Source organism: Engystomops pustulosus, chromosome 3 (genome assembly GCF_040894005.1).
Source record: "Engystomops pustulosus chromosome 3, aEngPut4.maternal, whole genome shotgun sequence".
NCBI classification, from domain to species: domain Eukaryota; kingdom Metazoa; phylum Chordata; class Amphibia; order Anura; family Leptodactylidae; genus Engystomops; species Engystomops pustulosus.
Window position 1 is genome coordinate 222,251,657 of NC_092413.1, and position 13,321 is coordinate 222,264,977.

General features: G+C 49.4%; 1 protein-coding gene across 1 annotated transcript; it reads right to left on the reverse strand.

Annotated features, from left to right (window-relative positions):
* Nucleotides 1-3,321: 3,321 nt before the first annotated feature.
* Nucleotides 3,322-4,239, reverse strand: LOC140122970 (taste receptor type 2 member 110-like). The gene has a single exon (XM_072144218.1). The coding sequence runs from the start codon at nucleotides 4,237-4,239 to the stop codon at nucleotides 3,322-3,324; it is 918 nt and encodes a 305-aa protein (XP_072000319.1).
* Between the last annotated feature and the right edge of the window lie 9,082 nt (nucleotides 4,240-13,321).

A 13,321-nucleotide genomic window follows, 5' to 3' on the forward strand; every position in this document is an offset into this window, starting at 1 on the left:
TAGTGACTTACTGTCTGCACTTCAAGCCCTGATTTCGACAGAGACCCTTTGTTTGGGGCAAGATACTTGGTCACGCCGTGCAGAATCTTGAGTAGCCGACCCCTTAGCCGAGCCGTCATGTAGATTAAATACATAGAATGTAACACAAGAAAACAATTGGCAACTAAAAAACAACCAAGAAAACCAAGAAAGTATTTTCCAAATATATTACAAATCACATACAAAGCAAAACACCAGAACGAGACGATTGTGAATTTTACGGTCTTGATATAAGCGTCCAGGTGACCGGAGACATTGTTCTCACGTCTCATCCGGTACATGTGATGGAGCAAAGATCCTAGAAGAGCGAAGCAGGAGACGGCGTAGAAGAGGAAGGGGAGAACGTTCATCAGCAGAAACAATATGTAAAACATGAATGGAACCAGGTGGAAGTTGCCGTCTACTTGAGTAGAATTTTTCGGGATGATCATCATAAACTCTGCCACAAATTCTGCCGATGGGTAGAAAGTTGACAGCAGCACAAACGCAACGGACAATCCAAGAACTCTCTGCGAAATAGTCTTCTTCAGATAGAGGAAGAAGTCGTAGTGGAAGTTGCTGATCTTCAGACTGTAGAAAACGGATTGGAGAACAGAAAACCAGATATTGCTGAAAACAGAAGACGATCCAAACCAATAAATGGCCGTGTAAAAAGCTGGAGAATATTCCGCAATGAAGGTTTTCCAGCAGATTTCAAATAGTGTAACAAACTGGAAGATGATCCTTGATGTTGCGATGGCAGTGATCAGGTGGTCAGCGGGGGTCAGGGGTCGTCCTTTCAGCCGGTCTATGGCACTGACTCCAATGATGAAGAAGTTTGTCGTTAGTCCGAATATATACGAGATCACTGCTGCGATGAGAAGACACAGCTCCTTGATGTAGTGGTGGCTGAGCATCCATGGGGCCATCTCTCCGTGTTGTCTCTTGATCCGGTCAAAGTCAACTGATTCACTGAGTGATGGATATTATCTGTTTGTCTTAGGCAGATGGTGATGTAAACCCTAACATCTAGAAATATCCATACAAATAAGTATGAAGTACAATATTTGACTAAGAGCATCTTTCAGCGCAATGCGGCACCTGAGGTTTACAAATAAACATGTGATGCAAATTATAGAAAGTGTAGAGCTACGGCATATGCTGGGGATCAGGATTAGAGAACACACAATTTCCGAAATGTACTAGAATACTATCTACACTACACTAATAATTCTTTATGTATTACGCAGCGCTGCACAGAGCATGACAAATTGGTCCCTGTCCCCATTGGGCTCACAATCGAAAAAACCTACCAGTATGTTTTAGAGAGTGGGAGGAAACCGAAGGACCTGGAGGAAACCCACGCAAACATGGAGAGAACATACAAACTCTTTGCAGATGTTGACCTGGGTGGGATTTGAACCCAGGACCCCAGCGCTGCAAGGCAGAAGTGCTACTCACTCAGCCACCGTGCCACCCTACAGCTTATCTAACTAATATGCTTATTTCATAAAAGGCTACTGTGGCGTGGAGTAGCCTCTCTCCGAGGAGCAGGAGCAAAGGCTACTCCACGTCCCCTTAACCTCTGCTGTCCCTGCCTACCTGCTCATCCTCTGGATTGCTGCCTCCCTGATTCATGTCCATGGTGCCGCTATGTGTGTCCTCACTCTCTGAAGTTGAGCCTGGTCCCGTCTGCCGATCCACAGACAGCTGGTGACATCACTGGATCAGTCGATGGGACCAGACTCAACGTCAGAAAATGGGGGGCGAGTATATAAAATTAGACTGCGGGGCCAAGAGACAATCCAGTGATATAGGCTGGAGCGCCTCCAGCTCATTAGCATATTTTGTAAAGTATTTTTCAGGCAGATGCTGATGTTGCACATACTAGAAAAAGTGAAAGGTGGTGGAGGAAGTGTTATGGTTTGGGGAGTGTTTTCTGCAGCAGGAGTAACAGCTACATAGCAGAGTGAATAGTAGTATATACCAGAACCTTCTTCAAAATCATGTGTTTCCCTCCTTGTGTTCTTCTCACAATCAACAACAATTGTCATGTAGGAGAATTCCCCCTGATACCCCAAAAAGGTTAAAAGATGTTCCTTAAAAATATTGAAACAGTGAAAGAGCCACAGCCCTGAGTCCTGCTCCAAACTCAATAGAATACCTCATTCCAAATAGAATCCCTGGTTACAAAGTTATGGAAAGTTTGGAAGATGGGGGACAGTCTGATATGTTTTGGTAGAGGGCTCAGTAAATTGAGTCCTTGATATATGGAGGATATATTTGTGGGCAACTCTGTAGGTGATGGTTAGTAATCCATACAGTTTTGTGTGGCAGAGGAGAAGCGAGATGGTTTAGCAGATGGAAGCAGAATTAAGGATGGATTGCAGGCAAATATATTAAAATGAACCTCTCATCACCTCACACATATGTACATGAACATACCATGATTATTGGCTGCTACACCGATTTGGGACACTTTGAATTTTCTTTATAGCCCCCACGAGATATAAGTCCCAATATCTGACCATTGTAATCCTCTCTACAGTAAGAATAGAGGTGCTGGAGTAGAGAAGAAGGGGGTATGTGCTGTGGTAATCTTCTCAGTGTGTCAGTGCCAAAAAAGATTATCATAACATACGCCCCTTCCCTGCCCCTTCTCTACGACAGTGGAGAGGATTAGTACAATAAAATCCCCTCCTCATTTTCTCCAGCACCTCCTCTCTGACAGTGGAGAGGATTATAATGGTCAGATACTGGGACTGATATCTCAACAACAACGGGGGTTAGAAAAAAATGTAAAGTGCCCCTTACTCTGTGAAGTAGCCCATAGTAGGAGGAGGTGCTGGAGCAGAGAAGGATGGGGTGTGCTATAATAATCTTCTTTGACATGGAGAAACTCAGAAGATTGTCATAGCATCTGCCTCCCCCTCCTCCATACCAGCACCTCCTCTCTGCCAGTGGAGAGGATCACAATGGTCAGATACTGGGACTGATATCTCAGCAACTCTAAAGGCTAGAAAGAAAATTCAAAGTGCACCTGAATCTGAGAAGCCACCCCCTACAGAATGGTTGATTCCTCACCACATGTGTTAGGTGGTGGAAGATACTTTTAAAGTAAACAAGTGAATCCCATTTATAGAACTGGTGCTCTGAAACCAGCATCAAAACTGAATGCAGTTCTCAAAGATGAAGCTGAGATGCAGTTTTAACTGCAATGTGTGAATGTATCCTCAGTTGCAACAACTAAACCACATGTGATATGAACAAATTATTAGTATCGTAATGTATTATCTATGTTATCTATGTTTGATTCCCGGATCTAGATTCAACTTTTCTACCGAGAAGACATTTGGTTCCACCACGTAGAGTTGTGAAAACGTGACTTCTAAGCCGAGCCGTCATGTAGATGATATAGATAGAATGTAACAATGGAAAACAGTTAAAGACTAACAATAATTCACAAGAATCAAGAAAATAACTTCCAAACACATTGGTCGTCACAAACAAAGCAAAGCAACAGAAGGAGGTAACAGTGAATTTTATGGTCTTGATATAAGTGTCCAGGTGACCGGTCACATTGTCCTCACGTCTCATCCGGTACATGTGACGGCACAAGGAGCCCAGAAGAGGAAACAAAGAGATGACATAGAAAAGGAAGGGAATAAAATTCCACACTAAAAACAGAAGAACCTTAAACGTCCTTCGTTGAACATTGTGAATAGTTGAATTTTTCCTAAGGTCTACATATTCCATCATGACTTCTACTGATGAGCAACCAATAGACAGCAGCACAGACACAACAATCACCCGAAGAAGTCTCTGTGAAATAATCTTCTTCAGATATAAAAAGAAGACATTGTAGAAGTTGCTTATCTTCAGGCTGTAGAAGACCGAGAGGAGAGCCGAAAGCCAAATGTTGCAATTTGTAGAAGAAATATCCAGAATTCCGACTACAATTAAAAAAGTTGTGGAAAATGTCTGATTGAAGGTTATCCAGAGGAGGAAAAGTAATGAAAGGAACTGAAAGATGATCCTGGACGTTGCGATGGAGGTGATCAGGAGGTCAGCGGGGGTCAGTGGTCGTCCTTTCAGTCGGTCGATGACACTGACCACTACCATGAAGGTCTGGATCATTAGTCCTATCATACACAAGATGCCAGTGATACTGACCAGGCACAGCTGCTGGATGAGGTCTGTGCTCACCACTGAGGTGCCCATGTCAGCGTAAACCGTGAAGGAGGACAATGTATCTGTTACACGGAGTAATCGCTTTTATCCCTATAAGCAATGCAAATCACGATATAATACCCAAAGTCTATAAATCTCCATACCAATCAGTAAAAAGCAGAATATTTGCATCAATGTCCCTGGAAACTTTGATTGAGCCACAACAAGAGATTTGTGATTGCAAAGTCTAGACAAGACCAGAACGTAAGCTGTCTCGTAGAAAAAAAGTCTTAGCAAAATGTATCAAAGGTGCAAAACCTAACCTTTGGAGAAAGTAGAATGGGTGCAGAGGATTTACATTTGTTGGCAGTTTCCTACAAGCTCCAAAATGCCTTGTGTGCACCTCCTTCTAATAACAGGTGGATGTGATGAACAAGGGAGATCGACATGTCAGATATTGTCCTGTTCATTAAAGAGAACCTACCACCACGAATCTACCTATAAAGGTAGATCGGGTGGTAGGTGGATGTAAGGGACGTGAGGATAGCTCTTTTTAGAGCTAATCCTCACGTCCCCGCTGATTTTAGGTACACTTTATTCCCCTGATATGTAAATTTAGTTATGCGGCTACTGGGGCGTGGAGTAGCCGGCACGAGGCTACACAGCGTGGCTACTCCACGCCCCAGTAGCCACATTACTCCTCCTACCCGGTTGTGTGCGGCGCGCAGCTCCTCGTAGCTGCGCGCCCTCGTCCGTCACGGCTGAGCAGTCCCAGCTCCGAGGCCGGAGCTACTGCGCATGCGCAGTAGCCGGCTTGTCGGACGAGGGCGCGCAGCTACGAGGAGCTGCGCGCCGCACGCAACCGGGTAGGAGGAGTAATGTGGCTACTGGGGCGTGGAGTAGCCGCGCTGTGTAGCCTCGTGCCGGCTACTCCAATCCCCAGTAGCCGCATAACGAAATTTACATATTAGGGGAATAAAGTGTACCTAAAGTTAGCGGGGAAGTGAGGATTAGCTCTAAAAAGAGCTATCCTCACGTCCCTTACATCCACCTACCACCCGATCTACCTTTATAGGTAGATTCGTGGTGGTAGGTTCCCTTTAAGCCACAACAGAACAATCCTTAGTTAAAAACAGAAGAAAACTTTTATATACTATGTATATATATGTACAGTGTGTACTGTATTGTCTAGTGTGCCCTCCCTTAGGGCAATTAAACATAAAATTTAACCTGTGTTGCTATTTTCCCTCGATCCACAAACCCCAACGTCTGTGTCTTGGTTACATACATGTTATCGGTCTGGTTCCTCACCCTATATAATGCTGTTACGGAGCGGGTCTATAATAAAGGAGAACTGGTGGAAGCTTATTTGGTTTGATAAGCTTATGTTTCACTGAGGCTAGTGAGAGGGGTCTTATAGCCATTCAGGGCTGTGATTTATTGTTGTGCCATATCCGGACATTGTGTGGACAACATTAAATCACTTCCTCCGCCTAAAATACTCGAGTGCTCGTTATTCAAGTCGAACTTTTCCCGATGCTCGAGTGCTTGTTTCGAATAACGAGCCCCATTGAAGTCAATGGGAGACTCGAGCATTTTTCAAGGGGACCAAGGCTCTGCACAGGGAAGCTTGGCCAAACACCTGGGAACCTCAGAAAATGATGGAAACACCACGGAAATGGACAGGAAACAGCAGGGGCAGCATGCATGGATGCCTCTGAGGCTGCTTAATCACACCATTATGCCAAAATTATTGGCAACAGCATGGCCATGACAGAGTGACAGAATGAAGCTATATAGCATCTAAAACATGCAATAATTGACCCTGACACTATAGGGGACGGCATGCAGAGGCAGCGGCAGCAGCGGCAGGCTAGAGAGTGTCATGACGACATACCCTAAATGGACTCAGGCTTCAAACCAATGGGTGGCAGAGAGGAACCAAAGGAGGTGAGCAAGAAGCGCTGAAATGATTTCCTATGTCAACAAAAGGTTGACAGTATATTTAGTCGATAACACAGCATGGTGGCGACATAGTGACCAAGTTCCATAATGTATCTGGTGAAACACCCGAAAAATGAGCCTGACACAGTTTGTTTGCTAAGGGGACGACATGTGGAGGCAGCTATGGAGACAACGTGTGGTGGCAGCTATGGAGACAACATGTGGAGGCTGCTATGGAGACGGCGTGTGGAGGCTGCTATGGAGACAGCATCTGGAGGCAGCTATGGAGACGGCGTGTGGACGCAACTATGGAGACAGCGTGTGGAGGCTGCTATGGAGACGACGTGTAGTGGCAGCTATGAGTGACCCATATAAAATGTCAGAAAATCACAGCCGGCAGAAGAAATCAGAAAGCAAACTGGAATGCGGATTGCTGAATGTCCCGATACTAATGTGAACATATTTGATTACGCCACACGTGACGTACAGTACACTTCACTGGCAGAGAAAATGTGGACTGGGATTTCTGGAGACTAGCTTGCTAAACAGTAGCAGGAAGACTAAGCTAGATGAAATTACATTTGCACCACTGACTGCACACAAAAGGATTTTGTGCTGTGACTTTCACTTTCACTTTTGAAAAAAAATAAATCAGCAGACTCTGCCTAATTCAATCAAACCCCTAATAAATTGTCCCACTTCGGTGTTTGAGGTGGATATGTGTGTCACTAAGAGCCAAAAATAACGTTCGCAAGTCTCCCTGCAAATTCCTCACAATATGGTACTAGCTGCACTACTAATGCCAGCAAGCCCAGCCACAGGCAAACAAAAAAAAAGTAAAATAAAACGTTATTGTAGCCCTAAGAAGGACTGTTGGGTTCTTGTAGAATCACTCCTGCCTAACACTATTCTAATAGAACAGCCTAACGCTTTCCCTGACCAGCAGCAGCTCTCTCCCTAGCGGCATCCAGACACAGAATGATCCGAGCAGCGCGGGCAGCGGCTAGTCTATCCCAGGGTCACCTGATCTGGCCAGCCAACCACTGCTATCGACATGTAAGGGTACCACGTCATGCTGGGTGGAGTGCAGAGTCTCCTGGCTTGTGATTGGCTCTGTTTCTGGCCGCCAAAAAGCAAAACGGCGGGAGATGCCATTTTCTCGAGCGGGCGAAGTATTCGTCCGAGCAACGAGCAGTTACGAGTACGCTAATGCTCGGACGAGTGTGTTCGCTCATCTCTAGTCAAGGTTCTTTGATTTATTCAAGGAAACCAATTCTGGAGTCCTTAGGCGAGCCATAACTTCTCCTCTACTTCATGAAGTCTCAATGTAGCATCTGTGTCGGCGCCATCCTCTGTCCTTGGTTTGGTGCTGATTTCACCTTTGTGTCTTTCTCTACCTCTGCAGTGTGGACAGGGGATTAGCCGGCTGCACTGTCTGGATTGATTAGTATCACACCCATCTCTTTCCTGCAGCTTTAGCTCTGGTTCTTGGTTAGTTAACCCATTGTGATTGACAGATTCTCACACTAATCACCTGCCCCGTTTTGTCCGGACCTCTGAGTTCTGGCCCAATCCAGTCTCTGAGATCACATAAGAATCCTGCCAGCCCTTCTTAAGGTGCTGTATATATATATAGCAAAGTCTCGGAATCCCTGAGACGGCCAGATCTACGCGTTTCCAACCATAAGGTCATGGTGAGTATATAGCGACTCTTAGCTCCATGCCTTGTGTGGGACTTTGTTGATTGTGTTTTTGGCATTCTGACCTTGGCTCCTGTTCAGACTTCTCTTCTATACATGTGACTTTGTACTTTGTTTGCTCTCTGTTGTGACTCGGCTTTGGCAACCATTCTTATCTGTCTTCAATGTTTTGTTCTTGTCTCTGTGTCAACGTTGTGTTTACAAAACGCATGTGTTAACCCGATGTGAATGCATGTGTTAGTGTTTTGTTAACATATATATATATATGTGTGTGCTTCATAAATGCATCATCCTACATATACTTAATAATTATTTTCATATTGAATTCTCCCTAATTCTATCCCATTGCAACAGCCGAAGAGAGATTTGCCTAACTAAGCAGCTGTTAACATATGTGTACAAAATGCAAATGTTAACACTTATGTTAGTGCATGCATTAACAAAGTGTTCACAGTTCCGTTTTGTAAACTAAAGTGTTAACAGCTGTTTGATGAGGTAATTCTCTCTTCAGCTGTTGCAATGCATTAGACTCAACCTGTAACTGCACCATCATATATAAATGTAGAGCTCTCTGGTGCATTTCTTTATTAACAGCGCCCTAATGACATTATTTACCCCAATTTTATTGTACTGAACCGCTCAAAGGGACTTTTATGGATTTCTGTTCCTCCTGCAGTACTACTCCCGGCCAGCAGATGGCGCTGTGTCCTGTATCTGCTCCTCCTGCAATACTACTCCCGGCCAGCAGATGGCGCTGTGTCCTGTATCTGCTCCTCCTGCAATACTACTCCCAGCCAGCAGGTGGCGCTATGTCCTGTATCTGCTCTTCCTGCAGTACTACTCCCTGCCGGCAGGTGGCGCTGTGTCCTGTGTATCTGTATCTCCTACAGTACTGCCCTGGACCGCCAGGTGGTGCAGTGTCCTGTTTATCTGTTTCTCCTGCAGTCCTACTCCCGGCCGGCAGGTGGCGCTGTGTCCTGTGTGCTGTTTCTCCTACAGTACTGCTCCGGACCGCCAGGTAGCGCAGTGTCCTGTTTTTCTGTTTCTCCTGCAGTACTACTCATGGCCGGCAGGTGGCGCTGTGTCCTGTGTATCTGCTCTTCCTGCAGTACTACTCCCGGCCAGCAGGTGGTGCTGTGTCCTGTGTGCTGTTTCTCCTACAGTACTGCTCCGGACCGCCAGGTAGCGCAGTGTCCTGTTTATCTGTTTCTCCTGCAGTATTACTCCCGGCCGGCAGGTGTCCTGTGTCCTGTGTATCTGCTCTTCCTGCAGTACTACTCCCGGCTGGCAGATGGCGCTGTGTCCTGTGTCTGTTTCTCCTGCAGTACTACTCTCAGCCGGCAGGTGGTGCTGTGTCCTGTGTATCTGTTCCTCCTGCAGTACTACTCCTGATCAGCAGGTGGCACTTTGTCCTGTGTATCTGCTCCTCCTACAGTACTAGTCCCGGTCGGCAGGTGGCGCTGTGTCCTGTGTATCTGTATCTCCTGCAGTACTACTCCCGGCCGGCAGGTGGCACTATGTCCTGTGTATCTGCTCCTCCTGCAGTACTACTCCTGATCAGCAGGTGGCACTGTGTCCTGTGTATCTCCTGCAGTACTACTCCCGGCCGGCAGGTGGCGATGTGTCCTGTATCTGTTTCTCCTGCAGTACTACTCCTGATCAGCAGGTGGCGCTGTGTCCTGTATCTGTTTCTCCTGCAGTATCACTCCCGGCCGGCAGGTGGCACTGTGTCCTGTGTATCTGTATCTCCTGCAGTACTACTCCCGGCCGGCAGGTGGCGATGTATCCTGTATCTGTTTCTCCTGCAGTACTACTCCTGATCAGCAGGTGGTGCTGTGTCCTGTGTATCTGTATCTCCTGCAGCACCACTCCCGGCCGGCAGGTGGCGCTGTGTCCTTTATCTGTTTCTCCTGCAGTACTACTCTTGATCAGCAGGTGGTGTTGTGTCCTGTGTATCTGTATCTCCTGCAGTACTACTCCCGGCCGGCAGGTGGCGATGTGTTCTGTATCTGTTTCTCCTGCAGTACTACTCCTGATCAGCAGGTGGTGCTGTGTCCTGTGTATCTGTATCTCCTGCAGCACCACTCCCGGCCGGCAGGTGGCGCTGTGTCCTTTATCTGTTTCTCCTGCAGTACTACTCTTGATCAGCAGGTGGTGTTGTGTCCTGTGTATCTGTATCTCCTGCAGTACTTCTCCCGGCCGGCAGGTGGCGCTGTGTCCCATGTATCTGTTCTTCCTGCAGTATTACTCCCAGCCGGCAGGTGGAGCTGTGTCCTGTGTATCTGCTCTTCCTGCAGTACTACTCCCGGCCGGCAGATGACGCTGTGTCCTGTGTATCTCCTGCAGTAACACTCCCGGCCGGCAGGTGGCGCTGTGTCCCGTGTATCTGTATCTCCTGCAGTACTACTCCTGGCCGGCAGGTGGCGATGTGTCCTGTGTATCTCCTTCTCCTGCAGCACTACTCCCGGCCGGCAGGTGGTGCTCTGTCCTGTGTATCTCCTTCTCCTGCAGTACTTCTCCTGGCCGGCAGGTGGCGCTGTGTCCTGTGTATCTGCTCATCCTGCAGTACTACTCCCGGCCGCCAGGTGGTGCTCTGTCCTGTGTATCTCCTTCTCCTGCAGTACTGCTCCCGGCCGGCAGGTGGCGCTGTGTCCTGTGTTTCTGTTTCTCCTGGAGTACTACTCCTGGCCGGCAGGTGGCGCTGTGTCCTGTGTATCTGCTCATCCTGCAGTACTGCTCCCGGCCGGCAGATGACGCTGTGTCCTGTGTATCTCCTGCAGTACTACTCCTGGTCGGCAGGTGGCGCTGTGTCCTGTGTATCTCCTTCTCCTGCAGCACTACTCCCGGCCGGCAGGTGGTGCTCTGTCCTGTGTATCTCCTTCTCCTGCAGTACTTCTCCTGGCCGGCAGGTGGCGCTGTGTCCTGTGTATCTGCTCATCCTGCAGTACTACTCCTGGCCGGCAGGTGGCGCTGTGTCCTGTGTTTCTGTTTCTCCTGCAGTACTACTCCTGGCCGGCAGGTGGCGTTGTGTCCTGCGTATCTGCTCATTCTGCAGTACTACTCCCGGCCGGCAGATGACGCTGTGTCCTGTGTATCTCCTGCAGTACTACTACTGGCCGGCAGGTGGCGCTGTGTCCTGTGTATCTGTATCTCCTACAGTACTGCCCTGGACCGCCAGGTGGTGCAGTGTCCTGTTTATCTGTTTCTCCTGCAGTCCTACTCCCGGCCGGCAGGTGGCGCTGTGTCCTGTGTGCTGTTTCTCCTACAGTACTGCTCCGGACCGCCAGGTAGCGCAGTGTCCTGTTTTTCTGTTTCTCCTGCAGTACTACTCATGGCCGGCAGGTGGCGCTGTGTCCTGTGTATCTGCTCTTCCTGCAGTACTACTCCCGGCCAGCAGGTGGTGCTGTGTCCTGTGTGCTGTTTCTCCTACAGTACTGCTCCGGACCGCCAGGTAGCGCAGTGTCCTGTTTATCTGTTTCTCCTGCAGTATTACTCCCGGCCGGCAGGTGTCCTGTGTCCTGTGTATCTGCTCTTCCTGCAGTACTACTCCCGGCTGGCAGATGGCGCTGTGTCCTGTGTCTGTTTCTCCTGCAGTACTACTCTCAGCCGGCAGGTGGTGCTGTGTCCTGTGTATCTGTTCCTCCTGCAGTACTACTCCTGATCAGCAGGTGGCACTGTGTCCTGTGTATCTGCTCCTCCTACAGTACTAGTCCCGGTCGGCAGGTGGCGCTGTGTCCTGTGTATCTGTATCTCCTGCAGTACTACTCCCGGCCGGCAGGTGGCACTATGTCCTGTGTATCTGCTCCTCCTGCAGTACTACTCCTGATCAGCAGGTGGCACTGTGTCCTGTGTATCTCCTGCAGTACTACTCCCAGCCGGCAGGTGGCGATGTGTCCTGTATCTGTTTCTCCTGCAGTATCACTCCCGGCCGGCAGGTGGCACTGTGTCCTGTGTATCTGTATCTCCTGCAGTACTACTCCCGGCCGGCAGGTGGCGATGTGTCCTGTATCTGTTTCTCCTGCAGTACTACTCCTGATCAGCAGGTGGTGCTGTGTCCTGTGTATCTGTATCTCCTGCAGCACCACTCCCGGCCGGCAGGTGGCGCTGTGTCCTTTATCTGTTTCTCCTGCAGTACTACTCTTGATCAGCAGGTGGTGTTGTGTCCTGTGTATCTGTATCTCCTGCAGTACTGCTCCCGGCCGGCAGGTGGCGCTGTGTCCCATGTATCTGTTCTTCCTGCAGTATTACTCCCAGCCGGCAGGTGGAGCTGTGTCCTGTGTATCTGCTCTTCCTGCAGTACTACTCCCGGCCGGCAGATGACGCTGTGTCCTGTGTATCTCCTGCAGTAACACTCCCGGCCGGCAGGTGGCGCTGTGTCCCGTGTATCTGTATCTCCTGCAGTACTACTCCTGGCCGGCAGGTGGCGATGTGTCCTGTGTATCTCCTTCTCCTGCAGCACTACTCCCGGCCGGCAGGTGGTGCTCTGTCCTGTGTATCTCCTTCTCCTGCAGTACTTCTCCTGGCCGGCAGGTGGCGCTGTGTCCTGTGTATCTGCTCATCCTGCAGTACTACTCCCGGCCGGCAGGTGGTGCTCTGTCCTGTGTATCTCCTTCTCCTGCAGTACTGCTCCCGGCCGGCAGGTGGTGCTGTGTCCTGTGTATCTCCTGCAGTACTACTCCTGGTCGGCAGATGACGCTGTGTCCTGTGTATCTCCTGCAGTACTACTCCTGGTCGGCAGGTGGCGCTGTGTCCTGTGTATCTCCTTCTCCTGCAGCACTACTCCCGGCCGGCAGGTGGCGATGTGTCCTGTGTATCTCCTTCTCCTGCAGTACTACTCCTGGCCGGCAGGTGGCGATGTGTCCTGTGTATCTCCTTCTCCTGCAGTACTACTCCCGGCCGGCAGGTGGTGCTCTGTCCTGTGTATCTCCTTCTCCTGCAGTACTACTCCTGGTCGGCAGGTGGCGTTGTGTCCTGTGTATCTCCTTCTCCTGCAGCACTACTCCCGGCCGGCAGGTGGTGCTCTGTCCTGTGTATCTCCTTCTCCTGCAGTACTTCTCCTGGCCGGCAGGTGGCGCTGTGTCCTGTGTATCTGCTCATCCTGCAGTACTACTCCTGGCCGGCAGGTGGCGCTGTGTCCTGTGTTTCTGTTTCTCCTGCAGTACTACTCCTGGCCGGCAGGTGGCGTTGTGTCCTGCGTATCTGCTCATCCTGCAGTACTACTCCCGGCCGGCAGATGACGCTGTGTCCTGTGTATCTCCTGCAGTACTACTACTGGCCGGCAGGTGGCGCTGTGTCCTGTGTATCTCCTTCTCCTGCAGTACTACTCCCGGCCGGCAGGTGGCGCTGTGTCCTGTGTATCTCCTTCTCCTGCAGTACTACTCCCGGCCGGCAGGTGGCGCTGTGTCCTGTGTATCTCCTTCTCCTGCAGTACTACTCCCGGCCGGCAGGTGGCGCTGTGTCCTGTGTATCTCCTTCTCCTGCAGTACTGC

What these genes read in the sequence shown, in the direction of transcription:
- LOC140122970 (XM_072144218.1), bottom strand. Translation starts at nt 4,239, where the DNA reads ATGGGCACCTCAGTGGTGAGCACAGACCTCATCCAGCAGCTGTGCCTG.